Source organism: Dendrobates tinctorius, unplaced genomic scaffold (genome assembly GCF_039654945.1).
Source record: "Dendrobates tinctorius isolate UK_male_01 unplaced genomic scaffold, ASM3965494v1 ptg000196l, whole genome shotgun sequence".
NCBI lineage: Eukaryota > Metazoa > Chordata > Amphibia > Anura > Dendrobatidae > Dendrobates > Dendrobates tinctorius.
Window position 1 is genome coordinate 14,040,001 of NW_027361863.1, and position 24,003 is coordinate 14,064,003.

Below are 24,003 nucleotides of genomic sequence, written 5' to 3' on the forward strand. Positions count from 1 at the left end.
TTTCCAGATGCTTCGGCATGGAATGACTTGGGCTACTGTGCTGTGTCATAATGCAAAAAAAAAAGGACTGTCAACAACAACTGATGCACCAGTATAGGCCAAAATGACTAAGTTTCTTCCTCCTTCTTTGTAGGTTACAGGAGGCAGCTTCGCTACCGAAATTCAGATGGAAGTTTCAGTGCTTTCTCACGTGGACAATCAAGTTCATGGTGAGAGCATAAACTGAAAATGAATCATCCAGCTTGGCAAAGGAATGTAATTTTACCTATATAGTTCTTCAGTAAAATACCTTTGCTAGAACCTGTGAACCATTAGAAGGAGGTCATAGTAACTTAAATGTAGCAGTCTCATTAACCTCAATATTGCCAGCAGCAGCTCACACTTGTATTAAATGTGTCCACCAAACAAACACATCCTTGTTGACTCAATATTATATATGTGTCCCCAAGAAATTCAATGTATTGCTAGACAACTAGAGCACTCAAAGTAGGAAGACATTTACCTTTTTTTCCCTTCAGATCAACTTTGATGTCTAGACCAGTGCAGAATGAGCAGTCATCACAATTTTTTTTATTTTTGTAGGCCAGAGGAGATATAGACAGATCTATTGTACTGCTAGAGGCTTAGATATAGCAGGATAGTAATTATTTATACTGGATGGAATATGCTACATTATATAGATTGAATAAGTTTGGGGGAAGTGGCGGTATTCCATCACTTCCTGGAAACTAATAATGTCTTTAACATTTCTCAGCCAGTTGACTCCAATTTATTTCCACTGCTATAAAACACACACTGCTTTACTGCTATAAAGACTGTACAGTAATGAAATGGATATCTTCAATATGGTCACCTTGATCGGAGTGTAAAAAAAAAAAAAATATATAAAGCTGAAAAATTTAGATAAACAGAACAAAAATATAAATGCCACGACTTTCCTGGCATCCATTTTATTTTGTCCCTGCTCCCCACCGTTTCTGAGACAGGTCTTTTTAGTCAAGTGGGTGTGGCCCTCAACTCTTCTCTGAGTGTTTTCTTAAAGACCACACCTGAGGATGCCATATCTCAGGAACAGAGAGGAGCAGGAACAAAAGGAAAACAATGCCGGATTCAGGTGAACAGCGGCATTTTTAAAAAAAAAATTAAATTACATATTTATGACAAGTGATTAGTAATCTTTAAAGATGAAGTTGTGATAAAATATTTTGAATATGTAATAGGGGAACATGTAATTTTGGATTGTTACCATCTAAATCCAGTCCTTTCACGCCTGTTTGGTTTCTGTTGTCTTCAGGTTGACTCTTAAGGTACTGGAAACCTTGCTGCGTATTAAGAAGTACTACTCTGTAGAAGACAGGATATTACAAGGAGCCTTGGTGTACCTGGAAAACCTGAGGGACAAGACAACCGGAGGCTTCAAACCACAAGGGACTCTGTTTAACAATGGACTGAGGGTAATTGGCTGCAGTTCAGTGTAATCCTTATCTTAGGAGAGAAGGCACGAGCCATGACTGGGTGCAGAAAAATCCGTAACCATGACCATATTCCAGGGCGGTCATTTATGAGAACAGTAGCTTTAGCTTGCTCAGCACAGGGGCAGTTACTGTATCTTATGTTTTCGTTTTTGTTTTTTTCCAGGGCGGTGCTGAAGACGAGGTCAGCTTTACCGCGGCAGTGGTGGCGTTCTTGCTCCAGACCGAATATAGCGCCACTGTAAGTTACTACATTTCCCCTTATTTGTGGATCTGTTGTACTTTGACTTTGGTAACGCAAAAGTTCTACAACCCTAGGTTCAAATCCCAAGAGCACTAAATCTGCCTTGACATTATATCCTTTTAGATTTACACTCAAAATCATAAGCAAGTTTCCATAAAATTAGTCCTAACGGCTAACCGCTAGAGATGGGGAAATACAATAAATTATAAGATTGGAAGGTATAGCATTTTTATGGTCACTGTACATCTTGACCATAACACAGTATTATAGCTGCGTCCTGGAGGAGTTTGTGATCGTACCTATTGTTTAAAGCGTTATTGCCATCTTCTTAGTGCTGTTAAATACAAGTAATTTGGTAATTTTATGCATATTAAAATTTTCAGCCGTTCTTGAGATATTAATACTTTTGTTTACATCTTGTTGCCATTGAGACTGACCACTGCTGCTAGACAGCAGAACATACACAGTGCTTACAAGCTCTTTTACATTGAGCTTGTAAGCACTTTTTGGAAGCTGTCCAGGATCACTGGAGCGCACTGTTTCCTCCCAATCTCGTTATGATGCAGTGGTGGTCGTGCTCCTAGGCAACGAGCTCTAAACAAAAGAAACTAAAAATGATAATGACTTCCAATTGGCTGTAAGTTTTAGCAAGCAGTAAATTAAAAAAAGTGCCTATTATTTCAAGTGCTTTCTGACAGTATCCATCTATTAAGATGGGAATATAACCCTTTAATTATTGTATTTCACCAGTTAGTAGAGATATTTACACCATGGAGCTGAATTTCATTTTTTTATTTTTATGAAGCCTACTCTGCTCCGTGAAGCCATGAATTACCTGGTCACCGCCTCTCAGAAAGAACAAAGTGTCTACAATAAGGCCTTGCTGCTGTACGTCTTCCAGGTGGCTGGGAATGAGGAGAGGAGCCAAGCTTTATTTAGCCAGTTGAAAGAAGTGCAGATTGAAGACGGTACGTTGGAAATTACTGTCACTGAGCCATCCATCACCAGGACCTAATCATAGACGACGTTCCTTCACCTGGGGAAAAGATCTAGTTCCTCGTATCTATAATTTCTGGCTTGGGCTTTTTGGCTGCAACTGAACTCCAGCACCCAGCGCTACCACACTTCCATCCCCCCCACTATCCCCAAATGATGCTCTTGATGCTGGAGTCTCATATTTTTTTTAATGCAATCAGACAGCTATGAAGTCTAATTCCTCTGGTTCATTAGAGTCCAGCGTTTTTCATTAACCAGAAATTTCCATAGCGGAAATAAAATCACATACTATTGGGTTTCCTAGATTAAAACAATTTTGTCATATCTTATCAGGGAGTTGTACGACAAGAACCCTTGCGTCCAAAAGTAATGCCGCACCTGTCTCCAGGTTCTGTGTGGTACTGTAGCGCCTCTCCATTCAGTTAAAGAGTTGAGCTTTAATACCAAGTCAAGGACTGGTGCGGCGCTCTTTCTGGGAGAGAGTAGGCATGTTTTTAAGATCTTGGAAAAACGCTTTTATTGTTTTGGCCTATAAGAAACTTAAAGTGTAGCTGTCGATTTAATTTTTATTTTAATAAAATTTAGTAATTCATTTTGAAAAAAAGGGACTTTGCAACATATCTTATCAGAGGAATCTGCTTCTTTCTCCTCCTAGTCTGAATTTACACTCACAATTCTGGGGTAAAATCTGTAGTCAGTGAAGATAGATTTTCCCATTACTGAAATAAGAGATGACAGTGATTATAAGATTCTGCGGTAAGGTAAGGAGGATCTGTGTGGACATTCTGCTGCAAGTTCTCCTGAAATGACAATTACATTGTAACTTTTTTAATACCATAGATTGAAACTGTAACTGTTGTTTCAGGAGAACTTGTAGCTGAATGTCTGCGTTCCTCTAGCTCCTCCCTGGAAAGTATGCGTTCCTCTAGCTCCTCCTCAGAATGTCTGTGTGTTCCTCTAGCGCCTCCCCAGAATGTGTTCCTCTAGCTCCTCCCCAGAATGTTTGTGTGATCCTTTTGCTCCTCCCCAGAATGTCTGTGTGAACCTCTAGCTTCTCCCCAAAATGTCTATGTGACCCTCTAGCTCCTCCCGAGAATGTCTGTACGATCCTCTAGCTGCTCCCCAGAATGTCTGCTTTCCTCTAGCTCCTCCCTAGAATGTCTGTGTGACCCTCTAGCTCCTCCCCAGAATGTCTGTGTGATCCTCTAACTCCTCCATAGAATGTCTGTGTTCCTCTAGCTCCTCCTTCCTCTCTCCTTATTGAGGAGCAATTTATCATTTCCTTTTTCAGTAATATGAAAATCTGGCTTCACTGAAAACAGATTTTCCCATGAGTCGAGAATGAAAGATCAGTCCAGAAGGAGAAAGAAGCAGATTTCTCTGATCAGATTACAAAGTTGCTTATTTTAATATGTATTACTGATTTAGGAAATAGAGTCACCGTCGTTTCAGTTATTAAGGACTTTTCTATAGACAGAATGTTAATGTTCATGGTGTCTAATGGTCAAAAACATTATATACAAAACAAATTGCAAAACAAATGTCCCTTTTTTTTACCGTTTCTTACAGAAGGCACCATTCACTGGGAGCGTCCCAGCAAACCAAACAAGCCAACGTCCTACATTTTCCCTGCACGCGCTGCATCTGCAGATTTAGAGATCTCAGCCCTTATACTGCTTGCCTTAACCACAGGGAAATCTCCACTGGCGGATCTCGACTACATATCTCAGGTTGCTAACTGGTTCCCAAGGCAGCAGAATGCACAAGGATCATACAGCACTACAGCGGTAATATATGAGCTTGAGAAGGAAGGACATGTTAATATTAAAAATGAAAAAAAAAAAGTAGCATAAATTTACAGATTATTAAAGGGTTGTTCTTAAAATCGTTCTTGAGGAGTGCACCGCTCCTCTGCCTCCTGCTTGCTTTGCGCATCTGATGATGCAAACCAGAAGCATGGTTGAGACACTGTGCGATTTCTCATGCTGCAAGCAGAAGGCAGCTGCCTCCCGAGCAAGCGCAGGGGCAGGAAGCCATCTGGATCTAGTGATCCAGCCAGCTTCAGAGCGGCACTTACAAGCTCTATAACTATAGCATAGAACTGGGAAGCAAGCGGAAACTGGACACCACTGATAGACTGCAGAGCAGGATGTAACTGGGGCAACAAGCAGTGTATATATAATAATAAAAAATCCTTTCTTTCTTGGGAAAAGAGAACTTTTGATACGAAGTAAACTGCAATGTTGCTTGTTTTTACAATTGCATTGAAATTTGATCAATTTACATAATGAGAAAACTCCCTTTAAAGCCTAAACATTTATTTTCTGCCCTTTAAAATTTTGTTATTGCCATGTGTTGCTTCACAGATCTTTATTAGAGCATTAAAACGTATACAGTAGCAAAATGAAAGTATTTTTTTAGTCCAGAGTTCTTTACTGAGTAATTTTGTTCAGCATTTAAAGCTTCATTTTTCAGACATATAAAGCTGCAAATTCCTTTCATAGTTAAATATGTAAGCTTCCTTTATCCACCACTAGGGGGAGCTTATTGCACAGTGGTCTCATTGAGCTGTAAATATACACAGTCTACATTTAGCTCCCCCTAGTGGTCGCAGGCAGACAGAATTTATCATTATTAGGGTTGTCCGGTCATACAGTATTGATTAGCTATCTGCAGGATGACTGGGTGTCTGACACCTGATCAACTGTTTTCTGCTTCAACGGGGATTCAGCAGACTTTAGACCCCTCTGACAGTAATTTATTTCCCTTGGAAACAAAGGATTGAGAATTAGTAACTCAATTTAAAGAGGTTGCCTTATACTATTCTCCATAGGTAATGAATACTGCTGTGGTTGAGCATGAACCTTGCTCCATTTTAGATGAGACTTGTTTTCTCCAGACAACCCCTTTAAGTTGATCATGTCCAAGCCTTACATGTGTTGCCTGAATTGCTGATGCATGTTGGATGGCTGCCAGTCCTGCCACAGGCTTGGCTGACCTTGGTCTAATGTGTAAGGCCACCTTGGCTCTCGTTACATTCCTACTTTTGTCTTCCTCAGGACACTGTGGCGGTTCTACAAGCCTTGTGTAGTTACGGAGCCTTGGTGCATCAAAAATATTCCAATAATACAGTGGTAGTCAAACATGGAGATGATGTGGTCAAAGAGTTCACCCTTAACTACGACAATCAGCTCTTGCTGCAAACCCAAGATCTGCCCCTTATCCATGGGGGGGAACACAGCATGAACGTCAGTGGGAATGGCTGTGTCCTGCTGCAGGTAATATATGCTTCTTCATTGGGGACCACAAATGGTGACCAGGTCAAGCTTCTCCAAGAATGTCATAAGATCTAAAACACGTCTTAGGCCTGTCTGGTGGCTCAATGGTTAATAACAACGGGATCATTGCCACCCTTTCAGCAACCATGGAGTCCATACGGGACACTGATTGTGCTATGACCATCTTTCCCTGCCCCCGCCTAAAACAGGTTATAGTAAAATGCCCAAAATGTATTGAGCTTTGTGCATCATACATTTTTCACATCCTCACTCCAGACATTGAAATCTCTGACCGCTATGAGCCAACGTCAATTTGTGCTACTTTGTCACCATTTGTGTTAATTAAAAAAAATGTCTGTTCAATGGTGGACCCATCTGAGGTCAACAAAAGTAAAAACAAAATGACCTTCACCATTTCAGTGCAGCTCCTGCCCAATCCTCACAGTTCCAGTCGAGTCTTCAGTTATGCACATTTTCTTGGCTTGATAGAAGTCCTACGTGGTCGAAACATTGATATCTTTCCTGTGTTTACATTGGAAAGATGGCAATAAAAATTAACTTTCATCAAAGAATACCCACTGCCTTGGATTCTTCAGTTATAGTAGCCATTCGGAGTTTGGTGCTTTTAGCACAGTCAAGGCCTTGTGACGTCATGATATTGCGAGGCCAAGTCAGCGCTGAGGGCTCGAAGAGTGGACTAGAGTGATGACGAAGACTAGCCTGGAGTTGAGGACCGGGCAGGGAGCTGCATTGAGAAGGTTGGGGCTGTGGGAAAATTATTTTTTTTATATTTTTTTACCTTTTATTTTGAAAGAAGACAGACTGGAATAAGGTCAATTTTATTCTCATTGAGTAAATTCAAAGCAACGACAAGAAAAAGGGTTAATTTGTTAACCTATTTGCCAATGGATATTTGAATGGACTAAGACCTCCTCTTTGGAATCTCTTCCTTAGTGACTTTTTCGGCTGAGCACTCTAGTAGACCATACGCTGTACATGGCACTAGCTTGGCCATTCTGCACCCCTTCTTAATGCTGATTTTTAACAGCCCTCAGGTTGATCTCCAGCCATGGCAACTTCATGGATGAACGATCTGTAGGAAGATCGATTTTGTACAGGCCTAGATGGGTCCACCAGGGTCTTCTCCGCTGACATTTTGATTGTATCAAGTCATCGGGTTACTGGTCTTCCCTTTTTGTTCCTTCTATTCTTCTGACCATGATGTCCTTTTCTAGTGAATATTCTCTTGGCATGATGTACCCAAAGTAAACAAGTTGTAGTGTGGTGATCTGGTATAGGCCACCAAATAAACTCAAGGAAATAGCTGAAAAATTGAGAAAACATTGAAAAATAAGCAAGTGAGTCACTAATGTTCTGTTTTCTCCTGCAGACCACTGTGAAATTCAATATACCTGTAGATGAGGAAGACTCGGCTTTCCTTCTGTCCGTATATACCCCTCCTGAGAGCTGTGTGGATGGGGTGGCCTATACCTTCCCTGTGCACTTGAATCTCAGGTATGTAACATATGTTCCTATTCTAGACAGAGGTGACATATCCATCGGATTCCATAAGATTCGTCTCCCAATTGAGAGCACAGAATTCCCATGACTGCTGTGCTACTCATTGTTTCGGCCATTGACTTCTTCATTCAGCTCTATGGGGGTCTGAGGTCCCAGATGTGCGGTCTGTATGACTCCATAACTTCTATAGTATGTATAATACTGTATGTATACGTATATATTCACATACAGCTCTACAAAGATGGGTAAGATGTCCATGTTCTATTGGGTGACTGTAATAAGGTCTCCATGGCATAGAATCAGAAGTGGACATGTCATCACAATCTCTGTAGTGCCGCTTAAAGGTTGATTCCATCATTATAAATTGGATATTGGCAGATAGTACATGTAAACACAAGCAACTTTTCATTTTACAGCTTCTTAAAATTTTCTTGAGATATTATAATTTTTTTGTTTGCTTACTGCTTGTTGCCTTGGAGACCGACCACTGCTGTTAAGCAGAACATGCTCAGTCTTCTCTGTTGAGCTGGTAAGCACTATTTTTAAGATGGCTATGATCGCTGGAGCATGCTGTTACCTCCTAATCACAGCCAGGTTGAGCGCAGCACTTAGAAGCTACACGGCATGATGGTGGTCGGTCTCCTAGGTAACAAGCTGCAAACAAAAGAAGTGTTAAAATCTCAAGAACGGCTGTAAAGTTTAACAAGCAGGAACTTGTAGAAATATTTAATCTTACAAGCTCTATCCGACAGTATCCTTCTATTGATATCTGAATAACCTTTCTTTTAAAGCTTTGGGTCTGTAAGGGTAAGTGATTTGCCAAGTATTTCTGATGCATAGTCATACAATAAGGTTGAAACAATAAGGCGACGCTGCTGTGACACATGTCGCTAATTATTATAGCCTTTACTATGGTATCACTGCTAACAGGATCCTCTGGGGCGTGTATATAGCCTGTTCTGCATAATTACCCAGTGAGCCACGCCCCCTAGGTAAAGGCCATAAAAAAAGGAATATTCAGGGAAGCAGCAGGAATAAAATAAGAGCAAAATCTAACATTTCTGACCTAGAGACATTCAGAAATGTATGTGCATGTGTAGATGAAGCATATTACACATATCGCATCACATTAGGCCTTGTTCGATCCTGCCGATTATTTATGTATTGATAAAGGGGTGTGATATGAAGTTAATTGGCTAAACATTATAATATCTATTCATCCTGTCTATATTGAGGTGTTTGGCATCTTTGAGGAAGACCCCTGCGAGAGTTAAAACATGTAATTGCTTTTTGGATTGTTTTGCACCTTTTTTTTGGATGTTGTCACTCCCCATTGTTATATGTATGCAATGGCCTAAATGGCATCCTGGACTAGGTTACTTTGCATCAATTTACTGAGGGATTGAGCATGATGAGGTTGAGGGCAGTAATGCCCTGATGGCGGCCCTGTTGACCACCGTCCTTCTTTCTCTTCGGTTACATATACTTCTCAGTTTGACTCCATGGATTGGAGAAGATGGAGTCTATGATGGTATAATACAGTACTGAAATGTCCTTCATGCCTTAAGAAAAAAAAAATGTAACAACATTATTAGGTGGAGCTTTGCCAGCACCCTTCTGGCATTGGTGTCAACTTGTTACATGTATGTACGTATTAGAATCCATGGAAATCCTTCAGAAACTGTGCGCTAAATTCTTCTGATACTTCATTGGGTGAACACTTACTAGGCCAAGAAATGTTTTTTGTGTTTGAGTAGCTTCATTAGAGGAGGCAAACTTTGAATCTTATATTGGTCAAATGTTCAACTTGTTCCATTATTTCTTCTCTCCGCAGTTATAATGGCCTTCGCAATCAGTCCAACATGGCCCTTATATCGCTATCGCTGCCGTCTGGGTACAAACCGGAATATCAGTCTCTAGCACAGGTAAAGATCCAGGCTGTGAACCGACCATACAATCGAGATAATTCAGAGACAGATGTTGCAGTGCTGAGTTTAAGTTCTTCACCAATTCATTGTGACCCATCCATGGAAAGAAAGCTTCAATGTACTGATAGGTGCCAGTTAGGTAAAATATCACCTAGAACTCCTGGAAAGAGCCAATGTGGATGTCTATGCAAGCCATGCTTCCTGGGGAAAAAGTATGCAAATGAGCTCTACTCCAGAAGGAAGGAAAGTGCCTCTCTAGTGCCACCTGGTGTATTTCTCATATATTACATTAATGCTAGAGATGATCTAATAAAGTTGAGACAAATCAAATTTAAAAAAAATTTGATTTTCACAAATCTGAGTTCTTTACGATTTTTGCTTCGAGCAAAATGGTGGCCAAAATGGTAGGAAACGGGGAAAAAAAAATATTGCCACCTCTCTCTGACCCTCACCTTACCCACGATGCCCCCCACCCAGCACTCACCAGATCTTCAGACATCTTCACAGGTCATGTCCAGTGTTTGGTGTCTCCATGTCTGACTCGGGACATCACAGTGACCGAACATGACCTGTGAAGGCATCTGAAGGCCAGAGCAGAACTGTGAGGAGTAGGCAGAGAGCTGTGCGGGGTCATGTATTACTTTTACCCTCTTTTTATGATAGAAAACATTTCATTAATATTTAATAAATTGGATGCAAATCAATTTTCCTGGACGAATTCCAGCAAATCTGCAGGTTTTGAATTCTAAGGCTGTGTGCACACGCTGCGGATTAGGTGCGGATTTTGTAAAATCCGCAGGTGAAACCGCAGGTCAAAATACCTGCGGTTTTACCTGCGGATTGCTCTGCGGTTTTTCATCTCCTCAATGGAGGAGATGGCAAACCGCAGCAGAATCCACAGAAAGAATTGACATGTCAATTCTTTCTGCGGATTGAAAACCGCAGATAATCCGCGCGGAAAATTCCGCACCGTCTGCATTGCGGTTTTTGATTCCCATAGGGAATCGTGCTACTGTACACCGCAGCAAAATTCGCAGCGTGTGCACACAGCCTTACAGATTTGCGCATCTATAGTCATTACTTCATGTGTCCACCAGAGGGCGCCACTAACTTATACTTGACACCAATGAGCTGAGTGCATAGACTCTACCAGTGAGGAAGATTTACAGCTTTATATATTCGCTTCTCATCAGATATTTTTAATATTTCTTACAGCTGAGAACCATTGTGCCCAAAGTGGAAGAGATCAACAATCGCGTCGTCGTGTATCTGGACAGCGTAAGTTACCTTCTTTTTCCTATTTAAAGGGGCAAATTGACGAAAATCCATAAGTGACCGCAAGCAGAGATCTTGAAATCCATGAAGAATTGATATAGAAAGAACGTTTTTCATAAAGATGTAAAAAAATTCTTTCTCAATCCATCAGTCCAATATATACTGGAGTTATTAAAATCATTAACTCCAGATTAATTAGTCTTATATTTTTCAAATTGAATATATGAAAAGGGCTTGCGTTTATGATACGACCCTTTATAAAGGTTTTTGAAACAGTTTTTTTTTTTTCTAGAAACACTGCCACATTTGTCCACAGGCTGTGTCTGGTATTGCAACATTTAAGCCAATGTGCCTGAGCTGCAATGCCAGACGCAGTCACTGGACATGGGTGGCGCTCTTCTCTTCTCCTCTGCATTGACTAGTGTTCCCTCCATGTTCCTGACCTCATACAGACATTAAATCTCCCTCTGTGACGCTGCCTGTCACTCGGCAGCATGCACTGTACACCGTGCTGACGATTCTCTTATATCCTGGGAAAGGTCTCCGAAGAAGTAATGTCCTTGAAACTGATGCTAGAGATGACCGCACGGGTGCAGAATTACCAGCCAAAACCTGTGCTAGTCTGGGACTACTATGAGAAAGGTAAGATCCACCCCCATAGCTGATCTCAGCTGCTGCAGAACATCTTAATGTGTAACTTTAGTAAATACAAACGTAAAATTACAATTCCGGATGATCCTTCCTGACAACTCTGCGCTGTTCCTCTGTTATTCCTCCTGCATAATTATTAATAAATTGACGACTGAGCATCGTCATTCGCTTTCTCTAAGAGGCGTGTCTCTAATCATTCGTCACTGATTGGACAGTGTCTGTGAGTCGAGGGACACACCCCGAACTTGTGACACCCAATTGTCATTTAATCCATAAAATTCCAGGAGGAATAACAGAAGTTACACGATAACCCACAAGGAGTCTCACACGCCGGTCAGTAGAGACGACCGATCCTCTGTAAATGTTACTCTCCATGCTTTATCTTCTGTTATTTCCCGTTACAGAGGAGAACGGTATAGCATTTGTCCAGCACCCCTGCCACATCCAGTGATCGCTTTGGAGGTGAGGCCCCGTAATAAATACTCAGCGGGTTATCAAAGTGGTAAAGTGAAGTGTCTCTGTACCTCTGTCATGATACATAGTGTCCAGATGCCTTGTTTAGAGGGAGTCTCCATTTATTCATTTTGTTCTGTATTTGCGCTTTTGTACATTCCTCCCCCCTCTTTCCAAGAGCTATATGTTTCTTTTCTTCTTTTTTCTATATTTCGACAACCTTTTTTTGCGGGATTAGTTTTCAATGACGCCATTTATTTTACCATATGTTGTGCTGAAAACTGAGAAATACTATATATATATATATATATATATATATAGTATTATATTTTTACACCATTTATTGTACAGTAAAAATAACCCAGCAGAATGATTTTCCATGACAGACAGCAATGCCAAGCTTGCACAGATTTTATTATTTCATTTTGTATTTCAGTGCTTCACATAAAATTTGCTCCATTTTCTGAGACCTGTAACAATATATATATATATATATATATATATATATATATATATATATATATATATATATATATATACACCCGTTTTCATAGATGGCTTTTGATGATTTTTTGGGGGGGCAAGTGTGGCAGGATTGTGTTTGGGGAAACCTGTGGGAATGTTTTTCTGGGTATTAATAGTAAGTCATTTGTTTCTGCCCACAGGAGAACATGAAGCATCATCTCGTCTAGAATTTCGCATCTTATACATAAACCTCCGTTCCTCTCACCCTGAGGGCCGTCGCATCCTGTACACTTGTATATAATAACCGTATCCCATGTACTAATAAATATTCAGTGTTATATTGTATTTCATCTCCTTAATTTTATACTGTAGGAACAGTCTATAAGGGAGGACTGAAAATCCTCAGGGATTAATTTTATGTTTTCTTGGCATTACCCTTTTTGAGATGGCACAAGATCTTTCTTTGTTAATTTTTGCATGAGTTTGTATGGAGACCAGATCTTTTCCAATCTGCAGCATTTAGCCTACAGAGCTGTCTACAGAAGAATAATTGATGTATGTGGAACAAGATGATAAAAAGCACCAGACAATACAAACCCTACCTATTAAAAAAAAAAAATATATATATATTAATGCTCAATAAAATTGATATGTAAAATTTCTGAAAATGCAGTATAAAACATGGGAAATACATCTGATTCCCTGTAATGAAATAACATAAAACATAACATTTTATCAACCTGCAGTCACCACTAGAGGGAGCTTAGGAGCGTAATGTATACAGTGTTATAGGATCCCACATACACTAATGCAGACAACCTTTTTCTTTTGTTATACTCTATAATAAATGAATAATTTATAAACTTCCATTTTCTAAGTCTTTTCATGATATGAAAAAAAGAAACAAGGGTGTAATGTCTGACACATTCATTTTATTTTATGGGAAAATAATGGAGATAAAAGCAGACAGCAGCAAGCTGGTACAATGTCAACACAAATGTTTACAGAGGGGAAACCGATGAGATCCGTGCAGTCATTGCCAGCAGTAGCATGTAAAGGGTTGATGTTTCCAATCAGGGGTGGCAGATGGCTGCAGGAATACACAAATGCTTGATGGTTTTACCAGTCTTGCAAGAGGCAGCAGATTGCCGTGAACAGAGGTAGATAGCGGCCATTTGTGGTGATTGGTTCACACTTGCTACAATACCCAGCATCCGCTCCATCACTCTACCACAGTCTCTGTATCATTATTAGAGATGAGCAGATCCAGCAAAATTTGACTTTGCCTGTTTTTTATTGTTATTATTATTATGCATTTATATAGCGTCATTTATTCCATGGCGCTTTACATGTGAAAAGGGGAAATATAGACAAGTATAGTAAACATGTGTAAGACAAGGGACACACAAGTACAGAAGGAGAGGGGACCCTGCCCGAGAGGACTCAGTCTACAGGGATGGGTGAGGATACAGTAGGAGAGGGTAGAGCTGGTTGTGCTGTGGTTCAGTAGACCGCTCCTTCCCCAGCCGTTGGTTTTCACGCCGCCGTCCGGCAGGGCCAGCCTCCAGGCTCGATGGTTCCACGGGGAGGCTCCCTGGGCAGGTCTCCCGATGAGACTCGATCTCCTGGCGTCACTGCCATTCCAGGCGTCTGAGGCCACGACAGCTGCAGTGTCTCATTCCGTCCGGTGTCCAGTAGCTGAATGGCGCCAAACAGCCGCAGCAGGTCTCTCCACCTGGGCCACTCCCGTTCTTGGGTGGGGCGGTGGTCGACTTCTCCACCCATTTTCCAGGGTCTAGCATGAGTCCTTTTGATTTCTTCTGTCGCAGGCTTGCTGCTGAAGTTGAAGTATTGGCGGCGGCGATCCTGCTGACTACGCCAAATGTAGGAAGGTGGCCCAGCTTGGGGGGTGGTCCCCACGAACAAACGACACAGACACGAGACTGAGGCAGGTTTCAGGTACAACAGGTCCGAGTTTATTGGCCGTCCTCCTGACGACCGCAGCACTTCCACAGCTCTCCGCATTCAGGCCCGGGTACAAGCACCCTCCTTTTGTTGTAGTGATGTTCCTCATGGCTCTTTCACTGGGCCTTCCCTAGGCCTATCTAGCGCCAGCATTTCACCGGTCCAATATCGTCGTCAATTTGGTACCCCTGGGGCCTCGTCTGTTCTGCGGTTCTTCGTGTCAGGGTCACCCCCCTGACTTCTTTTCTCCTCAGTCCCCTAGTTGAGCTCTCCACTACTGTTCATACTCCTTCACTGTCTCCTCTCCTGTCGAGCTCCTCCCGGGACTGGAACTTTCTGGAACCCTCTCCTGTTGTCATGATCTGAAGTGATCTGACAGTTTTAAAAGCACAGAGTGAACTTTTTTTCCTTTTGACAAGTTGCCAAGGTGACTTGACTGTCCCCGGTGGTGGTTAGTGGTATCGCACCTTAGGTTTTCAGTTTAAAGTTCTCTGTAATTATGATTCAGGTGTGGGGCTCTATAAATGAGTCTCAGGGTGTGCAATCACTGCTGGTGATATTGATTCATTCATTCATTGATTCTGAGTTGGTGAGAGCCTGGTGGAAGGATGGAGCTGGGGAGGAGTCCTGTGCAGCTTAGCCAGGGGGGACGTGTGTCAGCTATGGTGTCTGGACGAAGGGCTGGCATGGCGTGGTGGGGTCGCAGTGATGGTGTCAGCAGGAAGTGTCTGCATGGACTGGTGGAGTGGCTACTATGGAGAGTGGCACTCACCATGTGGGACTTGGCTGCTGAGCTGGACTCAAGCATGCTTGACTTCGTGGCAGAAGCTGAACTCATCTTTGGGACTCTGTTACTAAGCAGCAACTGGTGGTGGACTCTGCTCCAAGGCTGCACTATGGTGAAGGATCCTGTTATGGTGATGGATCGGGGTGGAGGAGAAGACGCACGCAGGTGGAGGGCTCTGTTGCAGGAGCATAAGCACAGAGCATAAAGCTAAGTGGTGTCCCCTTGTATTGTCTCTTTCCCTCATGTGTGTTGTTAGTGCAGTGGTGGGATTAGTTTCTGCACCGACCAATTCCCTAGTGAGGGTTTAGGGTCAGGGCGAGCAAGTGCTTTGAGGTACGCGTGCGGCGCCCGGTGCGGAACCGGCATAGGGAACGTTAGGAGTGCAGGGACACTGGCTCAGGGGAGCTCAGGAGGTCTCCAATTCCCTTTTCCCTATCGCAGGGCCCACCATTGTTAATGTTTCCCAGGTCCCCCTTATTATTTAAATTCGCCGTACTGGAGGCGGGGTTTCCAGAATTTATATTAACGTGTAATACCTAAATTCGCCAGGTGGAGGCGGTGTATCCATCTGCACGTTTTATTATTTAAATTCGCCCCACTGGAGGCGCTGTATCCAGGGTCACGTGCGTTATGGGTTCGCCTTGCGGTAACATCTGCGTCCGGACACGCGTGACCGTGACACCTGTCCTATTTATAACCTTCCTGGGCTCCTGTCTCCCCGCCCCCCATGACTAACGGTTTCTAAAACCATAAGCTGCTGTCAAGTCCTGTACTCACGCTCCCCCTGCCATCTTGTGGTCAAACTAAGGTACTGCACTCATTCTATACTTTTCCCAGCTGTTTCCCTTCTGTCATTACAAACATCTGTCTAAAGTGCACAAACCGTCCCTTTTCCCTACTGACAAGTCCGTCTGTCAGGTCACCTTCCCCACATGATGACCCCAGCTCCAGTAATGTCAACTGCTCCAGTAAAAGCAAGTTTTTTCTTCCTGATGTACCTGAGGTCTGGATATTGCTTAAAGAGACCGGCTGATCCTTCATCTCTTCCACAACTTTCCCCTTTTTATTTTGCTGGGGATGACCACCGGGACAGTTGGCGGCCATTACGTCCCAGCTCGGGAAAGGATGACCCGGACATGTAGACGAGTCCACACATAATGTCCTGAAATGGATAAGGTTTACCATGATGGGAACAACCCTTCATGTGACATACAGTTCACAGCACTATAGGCAGAAGGATTGATATTTTCTTTGCTTGTCGAACTAAAAACTGATGAGACAGGAGCAGATCTGACAACATTCAAATTCATCAAATTGCGTGGATTTTCCCGTGAAATTAGATTCACAGCAAAGTTATTCTCCCCAAATTGAATGTCCTTTATTATGCTGTGGGGTCTCTCTGTCTCTCTAGACCTCAGAGCATTATAAATGTAAAATGTAAAAACAGGAAAAAAAAGAAACTCATACTCAAGAGGCAGCTTGCGATGGTAGAAAGAAGAGGCGGCTATGAGGACCAGGGAGTGGGCAGCAGAGGGGACAGACAGGTAAGTGTATTTTTTAAAAACTTTTGCAGATCATCTACAGTTCAGCAAAATGGTGGCCAGCACGAAGTGAATGCCATATTTCCATGGCGTTATTCCCATTCTCTGTGGCATAATGCATACTCCTGGTGTGCACCTTGCTTTAGTTGCCCTAATGTGAACATTACCTTAAACAATCTCCTATCTTTCACATTGTGACAATAATACTAATGTCAGATCCTCACAGATTTCTTTACACATATCCATCTGTGAGTAAAACTACAGGGAAAATGATAATATTCAGATCCAATCATTGATATGCAGCCCCCTGATGTTGGTGTCTTCATCTTGTGCCTAAATAAGGAGAAGAAAACTAGATGAAATGATGAGAAATCAGTAATTATAATGGAGTCCAGACCCCGGTGATCGGATGTATCACAGTCACAGTAATGACCGGTGTGTGCCGGTGTCAGGAGTCACTTACAAGCTGCCGGAATAATGTTCTCCATCCACCCATCTCCAGACGTCTCCATCACGGTGAAGTCCTATTCAACATCTGTTTTCTTTCCTCAGTGTGATAGATTTCTGAATAAACTCTTGTAACAAATGAAGAAAGTCCATCATATCAGATATATAACAGATATGAGGATACAGCAGGACAGTGTCGGTCATCTAGTCCTATATTATCCTTATATATGGGGCCGGTCATCTAGTCCTATATTATCCTTATATATGGGGCCGGTCATCTAGTCCTATATTATCCTTATATATGGGGCCAGTCATCTAGTCCTATATTATCCTTATCTATGTGGCCAGTCATCTAGTCCTATATTATCCTTATATATGGGGCCGGTCATCTAGCCCTAAATTATCCTTATATATGGGGCCGGTCATCTAGCCCTATATTATCCTTATATATGAGGCCGATCATCTAGTCCTATATTATCCTTATATTTGGGGCCGGTCATCTAGTCCTATATTATCCTTATATTTGGGGCTGGTCATCTAGTCCTATATTATCCTTATATATGGGGCCGGTCATCTAGCCCTATATTATCCTTATATATGTGGCCGGTCATCTAGTCCTATATTATCCTTATATTTGGGGCCGGTCATCTAGTCCTATATGATCCTTATATATGGGGCCGGTCATCTAGTCCTATATGATCCTTATATATGGGGCCGGTCATCTAGTCCTATATTATCCTTATATATGGGGCCGGTCATCTAGCCCTAAATTATCCTTATATATGGGGCCGGTCATCTAGCCCTATATTATCCTTATCTATGGGGCCAGTCATCTAGTCCTATATTATCCTTATATATGGGGCCGGTCATCTAGCCCTAAATTATCCTTATATATGGGGCCGGTCATCTAGCCCTATATTATCCTTATATATGAGGCCGATCATCTAGTCCTATATTATCCTTATATTTGGGGCCGGTCATCTAGTCCTATATTATCCTTATATTTGGGGCTGGTCATCTAGTCCTATATTATCCTTATATATGGGGCCGGTCATCTAGCCCTATATTATCCTTATATATGGGGCCGGTCATCTAGCCCTATATTATCCTTATATATGTGGCCGGTCATCTAGTCCTATATTATCCTTATATTTGGGGCCGGTCATCTAGTCCTATATGATCCTTATATATGGGGCCGGTCATGTAGTCCTATATTATCCTTATATATGAGGTCGGTCATCTAGTGCTATATTATCCTTATATATGGGGCCAGTCATATAGTCCTATATTATCCTTATATATGGGGCCGATCATCTAGCCCTATATTATCCTTATATATGGGGCCGATCATCTAGCCCTATATTATCCTTATATATGAGGTCGGTCATCTAGTCTTATATTATCCTTATATATGGGGCCAGTCATCTAGTCCTATAATATCCTTATATATGTAGCCAGTCATCTAGTCCTATATTATCCTTATATATGAGGTCGGTCATCTAGTCCTATATTATCCTTATATATGGGGCCGATCATCTAGCCCTATATTATCCTTATATATGAGGTCGGTCATCTAGTCTTATATTATCCTTATATATGGGGCCAGTCATCTAGTCGTATAATATCCTTATATATGTAGCCAGTCATCTATTCCTATATTATCCTTATATTTGGGGCCGGTCATCTAGCCCTATATTATCCTTATATATAAGGTCGGTCATCTAGTCTTATATTATCCTTATATATGGGGCCAGTCATCTAGTCCTATATTATCCTTATATATGTAGCCGGTCATCTAGTCCTTTGTTATCCTTATATATGGGGCTGGTCATCTAGTCTTATATTATCCTTATATATGGGGCCGGTCATCTAACCCTATATTATCCTTATATATGGGGCCGGTCATCTAGCCCTATATTATCCTTATATATGAGGCCGGTCATCTAGTCCTATATTATCCTAATATTTGGGGCCGGTCATCTAGTCCTATATGATCTTTATATTTGGGGCTGGTCATCTAGTCCTATATGATCCTTATATATGAGGTTGGTCATCTAGTCCTATATTATCCTTATATATGGGGCCGGTCATCTAGTCCTATATTATCCTTATATATGTAGCCGGTCATCTAGCCCTATATTATCCTTATATATGGGGCCGGTCACCTAGTCCTATATGATCATTATATATGGACACAGACATCCTACCTGCTGTTCCTGGTCCTTTATGACCAGTAGATCGGCTCCCATCATCTTACAATAATCCCAGCTCCAGTTCCATGTTCCGCCGATTAGATCTGAGTAGTAATAACAGTGACCTCCGTGTAGTCGCCAATTCGGATGATTCAGAATACAGAGCAAGCATAAAGTGCAGAAGTTTCCAATTGTTACTTACTGTATACAATCATATACAGTAAAGCAATGAATATACAATTACTGACATTTACAGCGAATGGTAGATACAGATGATCATGAAATTTTATTGAACTATTTGAAAATAAATGCAGGCAGTAAGGTAAACTGCACTCATTATATCACCTGGTAGAAAACCTGGCAAAAACATTTATTAGTTATCACCTCTGTATATGATTATGTATATTATTTAGGCTTTGTACAAATTTACAAATATTTTTTATTGCTCCAAATATTGGTTGCAACGACAGTATAGATTAGAGAGGAGCCGCACCACTCTGGACAATGAGTATAGTGTTATTTTTCTTAGGATAGTAGGACCCATTATAATAAGAGATGAGCGGATTTTGTGGTTTCAAACAAATTCAAACATTTTAAGAATCAAAACTTTATCTGCACTATGGCTGGCTTATTCCTCTTTATGCTGCCGTGTGGGCATCCCCATAAGAGCAAGTGGAGCACATGTTGTACGTCAGAGTTATTTTCAATCACCAGACTTATCAGATAAGTCTCTCTCTCCTGTAGAGTGTAAGCTCTTATGATCAGTGGGGTCCTCCCTCTCTCCTGTAGAGTGTAAGCTCTTATGGTCAGCAGGGTCCTCTCTCTCCTGTAGAGTGTAAGCTCTTATGGTCAGTGGGGTCCTCTCTCTCTCCTGTAGAGTGTAAGCTCTTATGGTCAGGGGGGTCCTCTCTCTCTCCTGTAGAGTGTAAGCTCTTATGGTCAGTGGGGTCCTCTCTCTCTCCTGTAGAGTGTAAGCTCTTATGGTCAGTGGGGTCCTCTCTCTCTCCTGTAGAGTGTAAGCTCTTATGGTCAGTGGGGTCCTCTCTCTCTCCTGTAGAGTGTAAGATCCTATGGTCAGTGGGGTCCTCTCTCTCTCCTGTAGAGTGTAAGCTCTTATGTTCAGGGGGTCCTCTCTCTCCTGTAGAGTGTAAGCTCTTATGGTCAGTGGGGTCCTCTCTCTCTCCTGTAGAGTGTAAGCTCTTATGGTCAGGGGGTCCTCTCTTTCTTCTGTAGAGTGGAAGCTCTTATGGTCAGCAGACTCCTCTCTCTCATGTAGAGTGTAATCTCATATGGTCAGTGGAGTTCTCTCTCTCCTGTAGAGTGTAAGTTCTTATGGTCAGCGAGGTTTTCTTTCTCTCTCCTGTAGAGTGTAAACTCATATGGTCAGTGGTGTCCTCTCTCTGCTGTAGAGTGTAAGCTCTTATGGTCAGTGGGGTCCTCTCTCTTCTGTACAGTGTAAGCTCTTATGTTCAGTGGGGTCCTCTCTCTCATGTACAGTGTAAGCTCTTATGGTCAGCAGGTTTCTCTCTCTCTCTCCTGTAGAGTGTAAGTGTTGTGTCCCACGAATGGGAACAACCTGTAATACATATACAGTATTCTCTGTGTTGAGTTTTACCTCCAAACAGCAAATTCCCTGTTGTTGCTAGGTAGAATTAGACTGTATGAAGACTGTCCCTATGTCCCTCCCATAGTTGGGCTATGTATTAGGTTGCTCCTCCCTTCTTTCTCAGTTTAGTCTACAGCAGCCATTACTCTAGACTCATGTGTACTCCCCTGTACAGATTACTCCTTTTTACCTACTCTTCATTGTAAACTAATACAAGATTTTAGAAGAAAACAACATCATTTCTCCTGGTCTTTCTACAGTTGCAGTGGTGGTCGAGTTAAAATTATCTGCGGATGCCTGGTGGTGTGAGTACGAGTTACACAATTATCTAAAAAGCTGATAATTAGAACGCTTGAAATTTGCAGCCATTAGGAAGAGGCAGAATTGTAAAAATGAGTAGCTGTGACCAGGAATAGTGTACACCTGTAATCCAAGAAGAGGATTGTTTATAAGGCTAACTTAAAGCCACAACAACAGCAGCTTACATGGTTACAGACATTCTCTGTGCTCTTCACCTCAGAAAAATGCACAGTGCTTAACTGTTACTAACAACTGTTCATAGCCTGTAATCCAGAGAAAGGATCATCTATAAGCTATTGAGAAGCTGCAGTTTTCATAGACTTGTAATACTTTCTCTGTGCTCTTCAGCTCTGCCATTTGCAACTTTGTAGTGGTCTCCTTGAAAACCAGGAGCAGACCAGCCCCCACCCTTGCACCCCTGCCATTATGTCCAGAACACTTTCACTGCCAGTCCTGCAGCAACAAGACATGGAAACAGAACTTCTCACAGTTTGCAGTGAAAGATCCAAACGATCAACCAATCCTACAGGCAAGGTCAAATAGAACCTAGAATCCACCAAAAGTGAATTGCTACACCACATAACTTTCGTATGGAAAAGAGTGCTGAACCAAGTGACTGTCTTAACTGTGCCCGGCTCTCACGAGTTACAACTAGAGGGAGCCCTTGAACAATTGTACTCTGCATTCCAGTCTTATAAAGACACTTTTAAAAATACATCTCTACTCTGCTGAAATTAAAAATGGAACTCCAGGACTTCCAATAGCTCAATGCCGAACGAGACTGCACCATGCATGAGATTGAAGACAATACAGAAGCAAAAATCGCACAAATATCAGAAGTGGCATGGCACAGATCCAGGTCAGCTAGGAGCTCAAGGCACTCAGTCAAGTCAAGCTCATCTACGCACTCAACCCTCTGTGAGCAATTCATGAGAGCACGTGCCAAAGCAGAATCTACAAAAGTGTAAGCCGTTTTTACCCAAAGGAAGGCAGAGAGTGAAACGGAATCTGCATGCAAGAAAGCAGAGATGGAAGCTGAATCTGCAAGCGAGAGGGTGGAACTAGAAGCCCTGCTTGGAATGCTTGTGATTTGCAGCCATTAGGAAGAGGCAGAATAGTAAGCTCTTATGGTCAGTGGGGTCCTCTCTCTCTCCTGTAGAGTCTAAGCTCTTGTGGTCAGCAGGGTCCTCTCTATCCTATAGAGTGAAAGTTCTTATGGTCAGTGGGGTCACCTCTCTCTCCTGTACAGTGTAAGCACTTATGGTCAGTGGGATTCTCTCTCTGCTGTAGAGGGTAAGCTCTTATGATCAGCGGGGTTCTCTCTCCTGTAGAATGTAAGCTCTTATGGTCAGCAGGTTCATCTCTCTCTCTCACATCTACCTCACTTGTATTTTCCAAGCAATTACAAGCTTTCTAGTATTGAGATTTTTGCAAATTTATCCCACAAATCAAATCTAAATTTCAAAAGATTCGCTCATCTTTAATTGCAATATATCAAAATGGTAATGGAAAACCCCTGGAAAGTAAATATTTGTAACTGCAACATTATGTTATAGTTATAGTTAGAGTTGAGCGAAACGGGTCGGTCAATTTCAAAAGTCGCCGACTTTCGCAAAAGTCGGGTTTCATGAAACGAAACCCGACCATAGCGTGAGGTTGGCCACGAGGTCGGCAACCATGGCACCAAAGTCGCGTTTCAAATGATGCTTCAGCGCCCTTTTTCAGCCAGTGATGGAGGACGCACACTGTGGGCAACACGATGACATAGGCAGCAGTCACCACCATCTTTGAGAAGGGCATGCAAGTGATTGGCTTGCTTTGTGTGGCGTCACAGGGGCTATAAAAGGGCGTGCACGCCGACCGCCATCTTACTTCTGCTGATCTCAGCATAGGGAGAGCTGCTGCTGCTGCTGCTGATTCTGTAGGGAGAGCATTAGGCAGGGAAGAAGATACAAAAAACTACTTCTGCTGCTAGCGATTTTGCCTGTACAACACACCAATTAGTGTGCAGTGCAAGGGGAGGCTATATTTTGGTGCATCAGCTCTGTTGGCTATTAGGCTGCCTTATAAGCCTCCCTGATAGCTGCATTGCTGTTTGCACACTGCTGTGCAAACTGCTTTTTTAAAAGCAAAAATTCTTTTCATCCTCTTTTTTGCCCAGTTACCAAGCGTTCATTTTTCCACACTTTTGTGTGCAGCAGTCCTGTTTATTAGGCTGCCTGCTGCCATACTTGGGACTGAGAGCATCATTGTCAGCTTGCTAAAATCTCTAGGGAGATTCAAATTCTCCCCAGTCCTATATAGACATTTTATACACCATCCAATTTCAGCCTGTTATATTGAGGTGTAATCTACACTGGGCCTGAGATATTAGTTCAGTGTCCTCAAGTCTGTAGGGAGATTCAAATTCTCCCCAGTCCTATATAGACATTTTATACACCATCCAATTTCAGCCTGTTATATTGAGGTGTAATATACACTGGGCCTGAGATAATAGTTCAGTGTCCTCAAGTCTGTAGGGAGATTCAAATTCTCCCCAGTCCTATATAAACATTTTTATACACCATCCAATTTCAGCCTGTTATATTGAGGTGCAATCTACACTGGGCCTGAGATAATAGTTCAGTGTCCTCTGGTCTGTAGGGAGATTCAAATTCTCCTCAGTTCTATATAGACATTTTATACACCATCCAATTTCAGCCTGTTATATTGAGGTGTAATCTACACTGGGCCTGAGATAATAGTTCAGTGTCCTCAAGTCTGTAGGGAGATTCAAATTCTCCCCAGTCCTATATAGACATTTTATACACCATCCAATTTCAGCCTGTTATACTGAGGTGTAATCTACACTGGGCCTGAGATATTAATTCAGTGTCCTCAAG

The 24,003-nt window shown here is 42.1% G+C and overlaps 1 protein-coding gene and 1 pseudogene across 2 annotated transcripts in view; one reads left to right on the forward strand and one right to left on the reverse strand.

Annotated features, from left to right (window-relative positions):
* The window catches only part of LOC141056195 (ovostatin-like), a 55,091-nt gene extending 41,941 nt beyond the window's left edge, over positions 1–13,150 (forward strand). For both annotated transcript variants that reach the window (XM_073552901.1, XM_073552902.1), the window contains exons 25-36: positions 134–209; positions 1,295–1,454; positions 1,639–1,713; positions 2,522–2,684; positions 4,282–4,499; positions 5,772–5,990; positions 7,381–7,505; positions 9,346–9,436; positions 10,655–10,717; positions 11,254–11,356; positions 11,770–11,827; positions 12,484–13,150. In XM_073552901.1, the coding sequence (XP_073409002.1) occupies positions 134–209; positions 1,295–1,454; positions 1,639–1,713; positions 2,522–2,684; positions 4,282–4,499; positions 5,772–5,990; positions 7,381–7,505; positions 9,346–9,436; positions 10,655–10,717; positions 11,254–11,356; positions 11,770–11,816 (1,340 nt within the window). In that variant the 3' untranslated portion in view covers positions 11,817–11,827; positions 12,484–13,150. The remainder of the gene's footprint in view (positions 1–133; positions 210–1,294; positions 1,455–1,638; positions 1,714–2,521; positions 2,685–4,281; positions 4,500–5,771; positions 5,991–7,380; positions 7,506–9,345; positions 9,437–10,654; positions 10,718–11,253; positions 11,357–11,769; positions 11,828–12,483) is intronic.
* A 3,885-nt stretch (positions 13,151–17,035) lies between these two features.
* Positions 17,036–24,003, reverse strand: part of LOC141056088 (CD209 antigen-like protein C) — a 94,403-nt pseudogene continuing 87,435 nt past the window's right edge.